Source organism: Arachis ipaensis, chromosome B09 (assembly GCF_000816755.2).
Source record: "Arachis ipaensis cultivar K30076 chromosome B09, Araip1.1, whole genome shotgun sequence".
In the NCBI taxonomy this organism is placed as follows: domain Eukaryota; kingdom Viridiplantae; phylum Streptophyta; class Magnoliopsida; order Fabales; family Fabaceae; genus Arachis; species Arachis ipaensis.
Window position 1 is genome coordinate 128,796,041 of NC_029793.2, and position 11,946 is coordinate 128,807,986.

Genomic DNA, 11,946 nt, shown 5'->3' on the forward strand with positions numbered 1-11,946 from the left:
TACAAACGTTTTGGGTGTCACAAGTAACAAACCCCTTAAAAATTGTTAACCGAGTATTCAAACCTCGGGTCGTCTTCTCAAGGAACTGCGAGGAAGTATGTTCTTATTATTGGTTATAAAGGTTGTAATCGGGGTTTAGAAGGTGAGAAGCAAGTAATTTAAATGACGAGTGAATTAAATGGCAATTAAAAATAAATAATAACTGTAAAACAACTTTTGGCAAGATAAGGGAAATTAGAAGTCCAACTTAGTTATCCCTCTCAACAATAATGAAAGTTGTATCTTTAGTTCACTTAGTTAACCTATGAAGCAAAGGTAAGTCAAGGGACTAATTAGTTTGACCTTCGAATCCTATTTATTTCCTAGGAAAAAGTTGGGATTATTGAGGTTCAGATCAATTAGCAGGATAATGATTATCAATTATGCTGAGTTTGATAATGTTGCGTCACTGATTTCTTAACCAAGACCAAAAGGGGAAAAAGTAAATTGCTGGAATAATAAAAGAGTCCCTAGATGGGAAGCAATGGCAACTTAAATCAAAGAGAACAATCATAAACTGAAAATACCTTAAATATCATTAATTCAATTAGAAATCTGTAACATGGAATAATTCATAAATTAAATTATAATAATCAATTCAAATATTGGAATCAAATAAATAAAGGTAAAAATTGAAATAAAGGATCATTAAAACCTGGATCCAGAGTTACTCCCAAAACAAGAAGAAGTCCTAAATCCTAAGAGAGAGAGAGAATCTCTCTCTAAACTAAATCTAAATCATGAAAACTAGAAATTGGCGAGCTCTTTCTGAATGGATGCGTTACCCCACTTTATAACCTCTAGTCTATGCCTTCTGGACTTGGATTTGGGCCAAAAAGGGCTTCAGAATTCGCTATGAGCGTTTTCTGCAATTTCTGGTGCGTGGCCTCTGTCACGCATCCGCGTGGGTCACGCGGTCGCGTCATCTGGAGCTTTTTCCTTTCCACGCGGTCGCGTCAGTCACGCGTCCGCATCGTGGGTGTTCTACTCAAGGCACGCGGTCGCGTCAGTCATGCGGCCGCGTCGCTGCTTCTTTGCTTCTGGCACGCGATCGCGTCGTCCATGCGATCGCGTGGATACCAGTTTCCTTAAAGCTCCGTTTCGCCTTCTCCTTCCATTTTTGTATGTTTCCTTTTTCATCCTTTAAGTCATTCAGCCTTAGGAAACCTGAAGCTACTCAACACACTAATCACGGCATCGAATGGAAATAAAGGTAATTAAAATAATTTATGTTTTTAAAGCTTAGGAAACATGTTTTTCATTTACATCACATAATAAGGAAGGGAAAGTAAAATCATGTAATTAATGTGAATAAGTAGGTGAAGAGTTGAATAAATCACTCTAATTAAGCACAAAAGAACTCATGAAATATGGGTTTATCAATCGCCGACTCCAAAACTGCCTAGCTTTTTTGGGGCCTGTACTAACTCCCATTTCACCAACGCCATGCCATTCCTCCCATCCTCCTTACTCCATAGGAATCTTTTCTGCAAAAAAATCAACTTCTCAGCAACTGCCTTCGGCATCTTATAGAGGCTCAAATAGTACACTGGTAGGCTATTCAAGACTGATTTGATGAGCACCAACTTTTTCGCTTTGTTTAGCACCTTCGCCTTCCAAAGACTTAGTTTCTCTTCCACTTTATCGATGATGGGCATCCAGGTCTTAACCAGCCTCGGATTAGCTCCTAAAGGGACTCCAAGGTATTTCACAGGGAGGGCATCTTCCTTACAACCCCACATCCTACACATACTACGTACCCGCTGCTCTTCACAATTGATAGGAATCAAACTAGACTTTTCGAAATTAATACTGAGCCCTGACATTAACTCAAACCAACGCAGGAGCCGCTTGTAGTACTTCATTGTCTCATCTTCAGGTGGACAAAACAGAATTGTATCATCAGCAAACTGGAGGTGTGATAGCTCCACGCTGTCTCGACCAACCACCAAAGGAGAAATACGTCCATTCCTGACTGCCTCACCAACCATTCTATGCAATACATCCACAACCAACACAAAAAGGAACGGAGAAAGCGGGTCGCCTTGCCTCAATCCCCTTTCTATTTTAAACGGTTTAGATGGTGACCCATTAATCAGGACCGACATAGAAGCTGTGGTCATACACTCCATAATCCACGCCCTCTACCGGTGCCCAAATCCCATTTTTTGCAGCACAATATCCAAAAAGCTCCACTTGACTCTGTCATACGCTTTTTGGAAGTCTAACTTGATTATGGTCGCCTCCTTCTTTCTCCTTTTAAGCCAGTGCACTGTTTCACACGCTATGAGAGCCCATCATGGATTTTACTACCCTTCACGAAAGCACTCTGAGTCTCTCCTACCAACTTTGGCATCACTGCTCGCATCCTCCTCACTAAGACCTTCGAAATAACCTTGTACACACATCCCACCATACTAATCGGTCTGAGGTCTTTAATCTCCTTCGTGCCAATGAACTTAGGGGCCAGTGCCACCCATGTAATGTTGGAATCTACTGGTAACCTGGACGTCTGAAAGAACCTCATCACTGCTGCCGTAAATTCAGCCCCAATCTCATCCCAGCACCTCTTAATGAAGTTTATGTTGTACCCATCACAGCCTGGCACCTTCGATGACTCACAATCTCACACTGCCTCTCTGATTTCCTCAGCTGAGGGTATCACCTCCAAGTTTGCAGCCTCTTCCTCATCTATCCTTTCTACTAGACCATCTCTAATCCCCAACAAATGAGATCTCTCCTGATGATACAGATCTTTATAAAACCCTTTAATCGCTAATTTGATCCTAGCTTGGTTCCTTACCAGTCTGCCATTGACTATCAAAGTATCAATCTGATTATTCCTCCGTTTTGCTGATGCTATATGGTGGAAGTATCTTGTGTTTCTGTCCATATCCTTTGCTTGCCGAGACCGAGACATTTGCTTCCAGTGAATTTCTTTCCTCACGTACCACCTCTCACAGCAAGTAACTAGTGCCTTTCTCCTAGCCTCAATAGTTCCATCATACACTCCATTACTTACCATATCATCCACCTTTTTAATCTCGTCCTCAAACTTCGAGATCTTCTTGTCCATATTACCAAAGTTCTCCTTATGCCATCGTCCCAAAGGGCCCCTTAACGCCTTCAATTTATCTGTGAAATCTAGCTCCCCCAAACTTCTCCATTCCTCCTTAACCATTCTAAGAAAACCTTCATGTGTAAACCACAAATCAAGACTCCGAAAAGGCATAGGCCCTCTGCTCATCCTTTTATCTTCCACAATGATAGGACAGTGATCTGACAAACCCCGTGGTCCGCCCCTTAATCGGGTCTCAGGGAACTCCTCCAGCCATTCCACACTCACCATAGCTCTATCAATTCGACTACATGAACGGCCGCAGAACCACGTAAACTTGCGATCTGTAAGCGGCAGATCCACTAGGTGCATGTCTTGGATCCAACTCCTAAATTCATCTGCAGACAGAGGTAAACTAGCAGTCCCTTTTCGTTTTTCCACTGTCACTATCTCATTAAAATCTCCTATGAAACAGCAAGGAACCTGACATAGGCCAGCAATGTAACTCAGCTCCTCCCACACATGACTCTTCTCTTCTCTACTATGCGCACCATAGATCAAGAAAAAAGCACAATTGAAACCATTCTTCAGCAAGACACCTTCAACGCATAACCACCTTTCCCCCTTATAGCAGTTATTTAGTTTAAAAAAAGTTTCATCCCAAATCATCAAGAGACCACCGGATGCACCGTCCGACCCTACATATTTCCATCCCGCCCCACTACCTCCCCAGATCCTCCCAACATCAAGCCTCGTCACAACCTGCCGTTTAGTCTCAATCAAACCTATCAAGCTCAAGTTATGTTTGTTTTTTAACTCCTTCACCATTCTCAACTTTTTGTCACCCCTTAACCCCCTAACATTCCAAGAACTAAAATTCATTTATAACTATTTTTACACACCTGTTTTTGAGTTTTCGGTCTGAACCACCTCATCTTTGCCTTTTGTTTTGCCACTTTTCTCTTTCGTGCTATTTCTTCATTCTGTGCCTATAGAATTGCCATAATATCGTCTTCATCATTGCATAGCACAGCCCCTGATTCTCTTGCCAGCTCCCAAGTCAATTTGTTCTCCAAAATCTGGTCCTCTAGGCACTAACAGTCACTGTCTCCATCCCCTTGCACACCGTTGCCCTGCTCTGGTCCAGCACCTCTGTAACCGTCTACTGTCCTTCCAACAGCCCCACTTCCTTCACCTCGGTCCAGCCCATGCATTCGACCTTTCCTCAGCCAGATATGGTCTCCATCATGTTTCCCACACCTTGATGTCGCATCAAATTCTTGGTATAGGGCCTCGTCAAGCTCGCCTTCCACCACAGCATCCTGCCGCTTCCCAACTGGGCTTGCTTCAACCACCTGCCGTATCGCACCGCGACCTGTTCCCTCGTGCACAGCATGGCCAGATGATAGAGCCTCACCATTGACAAGCCCAGCTACGTCGGAACCCCCATCTCCAGTGTTCACAGCGCTTCGGGTCAAGGGCATTCCGGTGGCTGCGAGTCGCCTAGTCCCACTGCCGCCATATCCAAGACAGTGGTTAGTGTGCTCTCGTCCTGGCCTCACCACAGCTAGGTCCTTAGGGCGCTGTGCAAGAGAAAGAAGATGCTCCGCGCACCCCGCCTCAACCTCTCCACCGGCGAGCCCAGTCCCTGCGAAAACCCCATTTCCAGCGTTCCCAGCGCTTCGGGTCGCACACCTTCCCAGATCCGCGATCCGCCGACTCCCACTGCTGCCATCTCCGAGACAGGGGTCAGCGCTCCCTCCTAAGGGACTTACCGCGATCAAGTCCGTTGGTACAGGAGGAAGGAGCAGCATCGAACTCCCCTCACCAACCGGGTCATGCCCACAATGTGTTGAACCCAGGCCCAATAGCATTCCTTCCTTGTCTTTAGAATTGTTTATTTTCGTTAGCCCAGTCTTCCTTGGCACAACCGTCCTTTTTTGTTTACCATTGGTGGTAGCTCTTTTTAGCCCATTATTCCTTTTCAGCCCATTACATAAAGGACCATACTCACATGTTACCGTTTTGTCCAAGTCAGCGTCATAAGTAGCACCGTTTTCACCTCCAAAATAAGGGATTCCTTGATTATAGCCATTAACAAATTGATACGTTGCTAATTCTCCGCGATTTTGATTTGCACCACATTTAACCCACTCATTCAAAATATCGTGAGAAATTACTAGTCTGTCCTTGTCCTCCTCGTCTCTCTGTTGCACCACCATCATCAACCCCTCATCTTGGCCGTCCGTCCTTGCTAGACTCAGCTGTCTGTTATGTCGTGCACCCGTTCCTGTGCTCAGATTTGTCATGTCATGGATCACGCTCTCATAGGTGGCAATATCCATGTCAGTAAATGTCCCACGACACTGCATGTCACACGCATCAAGACCAACCTCCTTTACCAAAACGTCGTAGCCCCCCGAAGCAACAGTAATATGGATCCTCTCCTGAATAACTTCCATGACACACGTATCAATCAGTACACGTCTTGCTGTGAGCGTGCTGCACAACTCTGTCTCCTTTGCACATCTAACAACTGCTCCCCACTGGCCTCCTATCATTTTGAAGGTATCGGCAGACCAAGCAGATAACGGGACACCGAAACATTCGAGCCATACCCTACGCGATTCACACCGCTCCGACTCCTTCCACTTCCACACCTTATAAAAAGTTTGTAGTAGGCTATTCAAATGAAAGGTGTACATCACATCCGCATACATATCACTGTCAAAAGTCATAAGTGTTTTACAAGCTCCCATCTCCCGGACTTGGACGACAGAAGGTAGGGAGATTGCTACCATTTTCCTCAACGAAGTAAAATCAATAGGCTCCAGCATTACACCTACAAGACTTTTCCGCAGCCATTCCAAGTTTTTTGTCGCCACTACACATTCCACGTTTTTTATCTCACATTCTCCAAGCGTGCTCTTTACAGTTACCTTCGTTCGTAATTCATTTGCAGTTGCCAAAGAGCGCCCGTCCCTTTCTTCCCTCCGTGACTTTGGATTCGGTCGGTGGTGCTGATCATCTCCTACTCGTCCCTTTCCGACATTTGTGGCGTCGGAAGTCCTTCTGTATTTTGCCTCTTGCACCAAGATAACCTTGCCTCGTAGTCTCAGCCGATTCATTTCTGCAATAGCTTTCAAAGCCCCTCATCTCGTCGTGTACCGTATGAACGCAAACATGTAGATGCCACCATTCTTTTATTTCTGGGATAGATAGATATCGTTGATGCATCCAGTCCAGTTAAACAAGTGAAACAACTCTCTCTTTGAGATGTCTTCCGGAAGATGATCCACAAAAATGGAGAAAGACTCATGTTTCAATCGTCGATACTCTTCCCTGTTCCAAATCCGTGGATCCTTGTCAAAGTCATGTGACCCACCTGCCCCTGTGTTTCCCCCCTTGCTCCCTCACCTCTCACTCTCTCTCACTCTCTCATGTGGTTCTCTAAAAGTTTAATAAAGAATATTATTCTCTTTTCATTTTTTTCACTGCTATCACTTATTTATATTTACGTAATATAATCTACGAAAAATAGACAAAAGTACACCCAGATTTTCACACGGAGTACAGATGTACTCCTCAATTTTTTAATGAGTCATTTGCACATATGAATATAAAATTTCGTTGTCAATTCTACCCTTCTGTGGCCTGAGTAAATTTTTCGACAGTGGTGGAGGCCAGGTGGCACGGTATTGTATGATGTGGCCAATTTGAGGTGACACTGTGGAAAATAGAAATATTCATTATGAAATTTGTTGAAATAAATATAAGAAAAGGGAATAATGAAATCACTGTTCATCCTCTTCCTTCTCTAATTTCTTCGAACCATATGAACCCTAATACAGGGTGTAGACCTTTCATTGGCCTTAATGGCACATTTTTAAAGGGCTTCTATGGAGGACAGCTACTCACTGCAATAAGTCAAGATGCAAACAACCAGATTTTCCCAATTGCTTATGCCGTGGTGGATTCAAAAACTAGAGATAAATAGAAATGGTTCTTGGAGCATTTACACAATGACTTGGGCAACTACAAGGTTCATGGTTGGAACTTCATTAGTGACCAACAAAAGGTATGTAGTTAGTTGTTGTTAACATGGTTGGAACTTCAATTGTATTAACCACTGACATATTAATTGAACAGGGTCTGATTCCGGCTATCCAACAAGTTATGCTTGGAGTTCATCATCGCTTCTGTGCTATGCATATTTGGAATAATTTCACAAATAAATAGAAGGGCAAACAACTCAAAGGAGCAGTGTGGAAGTGTTGTCGAGCCACCACAACTCAAGAATTTGATGCTGCAATGTTGAGGCTACAACGGATCAATACTGGAGCATGGGAGTATCTGAACAAGCTTGATCCGAAGCAGTGGAAGAAAATCAGCAAGTAGAACTGGAACAATGGCTGCAACTCATGTGTGCAAATGACTCATTAAAAAATTGAGGAGTACATCTGTACTCCGTGTAAAAATCCGGGTGTACTTTTGTCTATTTTTCCTATAATCTAAAATCCGGCAACGACCTCGAATTGAAGATATAAAAGGCTATATAATCCCAAAAAAAAAAACAATGGTAATAGTTAAAATAATGTAAGCTTGTATTTGTTAGATTTTTTGGGCCCTCTTCTTATGTAGAGAAAAAAAATCCAAATATTAATATCTAAATCTATGAATAGTTGAAGTGGCTAGGTGAGTTAGGGACTTAGGGTTGAGGGAGAGATGTTCTATTTGCAAGAAGAACACCAAACACTAGAGAGAAGAGAAGAGAGAAAGCCATTTTCGCACAAATACAAAGTTGTCTTTATAAATTGGTCACTTCGGATTTGTTAACCGTTGGATCGAGCTCAAATTTGAACAGTGTGTTTTACATACCTGGTTTTTTGTTTGCACCGTTCGGATCTTTAACTTGATATCTGTAGTGGGAGATATTTGCCACGCACAGAAGCTCTATTTTTGTGATATTTTCATCTTCTTGTTCTTGTTTTGAAAGCTTTGAAACTTGGGTTGTTTGGCTTGTTGTATGCACATTTTGTGCAGTAATTTATGACTCTCTTGTACCCTATTTTTCATTATAGTAAAGCTATTTTCTGGTCTTGGTGACTCGTGATTTTTACTTCTCACATTAAGGAGGTTTTCTACGTTAAAAATCTTGGTGTGTTAGCTTTCTCTAATTTCTGGTTTATGTGATTTTTCTGCTACTATTAGCTATTATTGTGCTGGTGTTAATATTTGTTGTGCATGGATATTGTTGCTCTTATAATTCTTGCAAGTAGGAAATTGTGTATTTTATTCCTATCAATCGGCATCAAAGCTTAGTTTTGGGTATTTGATTATAACTTGCTCGAAAGATGGAGGCAAATAATTTTACTAGGATGATAAGTTTGAATAGCACTAATTACCATCTATGGAAGGGCAAAATGAAGGATTTGTTGTTTGTCAAAAATCTACATTTATCCATATTTTTTACACAAAAACCAGAATCTAAAATAGAAAAGAATGGAAATTTGAATACCAACAAATTTGTGGTTTTATTAGGCAATGGGTGGATGATAATGTTTACAATCACATTGCTAATGAGACTCATTCTATGGCTTTGTGGAATCAAACTGAATCCTTGTATGCTTCCAAGTCTAGCAATAATAAATTGTACTTGTTGAATATGTTGATGAATTTGAGATACAAGGAGGAATCACAAGTATTAGATCACTTGAATGAATTTCAAGGGTTCTAGATCAGTTGTCAAGCATGGAAATCAAGTTTGAAGATGCAGTTCAAGGATTGTGGTTGCTAAATACTCTACCTTGGGAGACATTTTGTATCTCTCTTACTAATTCTGCTCTAAATGGTAAAGTAAGCATGCAACTTGTTAAAGGTGGCATTTTAAATGAAGAGATGAGAATGAAGACGTAAAATTCTTCGTCACACTCTAAAATGTTAGTCACTGAAACCAGGGAGAGAAATCAGAATAGAGGTCAAAAGGGTAGAGGTAAAAGCAGGAGTAAATCCAAGTCAAGATACAAGAATGTTGAGTGTCATTATTGTCACAAAATGGGTCACGTTAAAAAATATTGCTTTCTTTGGAAAAAGGAGAACAAAGGTAAGCAAGAAAAGAAGGATGATGGTGGTAATGATCATGTATCTTCTATTTCAGATGATCTTCATACTGTTGATATTGTTGATTATGAGTACAAGGTTAATCTTGTTTCTGATGATGAGTTCAGCTGGGTAATTGATAGTGGTGCCTCAATACATGTTACACCGAAGAAGGAGTTCTTCACTTCTTATACTCCAGGTAATTTTGGAGTGCTTAAGATGGGTAATAATGGATTGGCCAAGGTTATTGGTGTAGGAGATGTTTATCTTGAGACTAATATGGGAATGAAGCTGCTACTCAAAGATGTTGGACACGCTCCAGATGTTCGCTTGAATTTGGTTTCAGTTATAAGGCTTTGTAATGAAGGTTTTGTAAACACTTTCAGCTGTGGACAATGGAAGCTTACTAAAGGTAAATTAGTGGTGGCTTGAGAAAAAGGTACTTCAAATTTGTATGTGATGCATGCCATGATTGCAAAAGGTAGTGTGAATGAGGTTGAAAATAAAGAAATTTGTAGCTTGTGGCACATAAGACTTGGTCATATTAGTGAAAAATGACTTAATTGTTCGGCTCAAAAGGATACTCTTTCCAGTTTGAAGAATGAAGAGTTGAAGAAATATTCTCATTGCATGGTTGGCAAACAAAGAAGATTATCCTTCAAGAAGAATCAGCCTTCAAGAAAATCAAACTTCTTGGAATTGGTGCAAACCGATATTTGTGGTCCTTTGAAGGTACGGTCTTTTAGTGGAGCTATTTACTTTATTACTTTTATTGATGATCATTCAAGAAATCTTTGGACTTATGCTTTGAAAATAAAGAACCAAGCTTTGGAAAAGTTTAAACAATTCCAAGCTTTGGTTGAGAGACAAACACGTAAAAAGCTTAAATGTATTTGCACTGATAATGGTGGTGAGTATTGTGGATCATTTGATGAGTATTGCAAGAAGCAATGCATTAGGCATGAAAATACGTCTCCTAAAATACCTCAGTTGAATGATTTGGCAGAAAGGATGAATAGAACATTGATTGAAAGAGTTAGGTGTATGCTTACTGAAGTTAAGCTACCTAAAGTCTTTTGGGGTAAAGTGCTACTTATAGCGGCTCATGTGATTAATCTGAGTCCTATAACTGCTTTGGACATTGATCTTCTAGATCAAGTTTGGTCGGACAAAGATGTCTCGTATGGTCACTTGAGAGTCTTTGGATGCAAAGCATTTGTTCATGTTCCAAAGGATGAGAGGTCCAAGTTGGATGTGAAGACAAGGTAGTGTTTTTTTATTGGGTATGGTCAAGATGAGTTTGGTTACATGCTTTATGATCCAGTTGAAAAGAAGCTTGTAAGAAAAGCCATGATGTAGAGTTTATTGAAGACTAGACCATTGAGGACATTGATAAGGTAGAGAAGAGTCAATCACAAGAGAGCAGTGACTTGACTGATGTAGATCCAATTCAGCCTCCTCCTTCGTCAGAACTAGTAGAGAATCAAGACCAGGAGCATATGCAGCAAAATGAGCCTTTGGTTCTTGATGACCAGGAGATGGGAGATCCGATTGATGCTCCAGTTGATGATGATGCTGATAATCAACCTGAGCTACCTGAAGATCCACAAGGTTTTTATCCTAGGAGGTCTACTAGAGAGTGACGACCTTCAATGAGGTATCCTTCTAATGAGTATGTGATATTTACTAATGGATATGTGACCTTGACTGATGGGGGAAAACCTGAATGCTTTGCGGAAGCTATGGAAGGCGATGACAATAAGAAATAGTTTGATGCAATGCAAGATGAAATGAAATCATTGCATGATAATCAAACATTTGAGCTTGTGAAGTTTCCAAAAGGGAAGAAAGCTTTGCAGAATAGGTGGGTTTATAAGTTGAAGCATGAAGAAAATTCTTAGTGTCCAAGGTACAAGGCTAGATTGGTGGTCAAGGGCTACAGGCAGAAAAAGAGAGTTGACTATAATGAAATCTTTTCACCGGTTGTGAGAAGATCTTCTATTAGGACTGTTTTGAGTTTGGCTGCAAGTCTTGATTTAGAGATAGAGCAGATGGATGTGAAAACTGCTTTCTTTCATAGTGATCTTAAGGATAAAATTTACATGGAACAATTTGAAGGTTTCATGGTAAAAGACAAAGAGGATCATGTTTGCAAACTGAAGAAGAGCTTGTATGGCTTGAAGCAAGCTCCAATACAATGGTACAAGAAGTTGGAGTTTGTTATGGCAGAACAAGGCTACAAAAAGACTACTTATGATCATTGTGTATTTGTTAAACAGTTTGCTAGTAATGATTTTATTACCCTTTTGATATATGTTGATGACATGCTTATTGTTGGTCAGAATGCTTATAGGATTGATATGTTGAAGAAGCAACTTGCAATGTCATTTGCAATGAAGAACCTTGGGCCAGCAATGGAGATTCTTGGCATAAGAATCGAGCGTGATAGAAAGGAGAAGAAACTTTGGTTGTCACAGGAGAAATACATAGAGACAATGTTGCATAGGCTTCAAATGGAGAAAGCAAAGGCCGTCAATACTCCTCTTGCTACACACTTCAAATTGAGTCACAAGCAAAGTCCGTCAAGTGATGAAGAAAAGAAAGACATGGAAAAAGTTCCATATGCATCAGCCGTGGGTAGTTTAATGTATGCTATGGTGTGCACAAGACCGGATATAGCTCATGTTGATCTAAGATGATTTTTGTATGATTTTTGTTACGGTTTTTCGCATATTTAATAGGCGAGTAGT

General features: G+C 41.0%; 2 protein-coding genes across 2 annotated transcripts; both read right to left on the reverse strand.

The window, feature by feature from the left end:
• On the reverse strand, window positions 1,419-2,030 carry LOC107615992. Its single transcript, XM_016318002.1, has one exon. It carries the CDS (start codon window positions 2,028-2,030, stop codon window positions 1,419-1,421), a length of 612 nt encoding a protein of 203 aa, XP_016173488.1.
• Window positions 2,666-3,925, reverse strand: LOC107615991. Its single transcript, XM_016318001.1, has one exon. It carries the CDS (start codon window positions 3,923-3,925, stop codon window positions 2,666-2,668), a length of 1,260 nt encoding a protein of 419 aa, XP_016173487.1.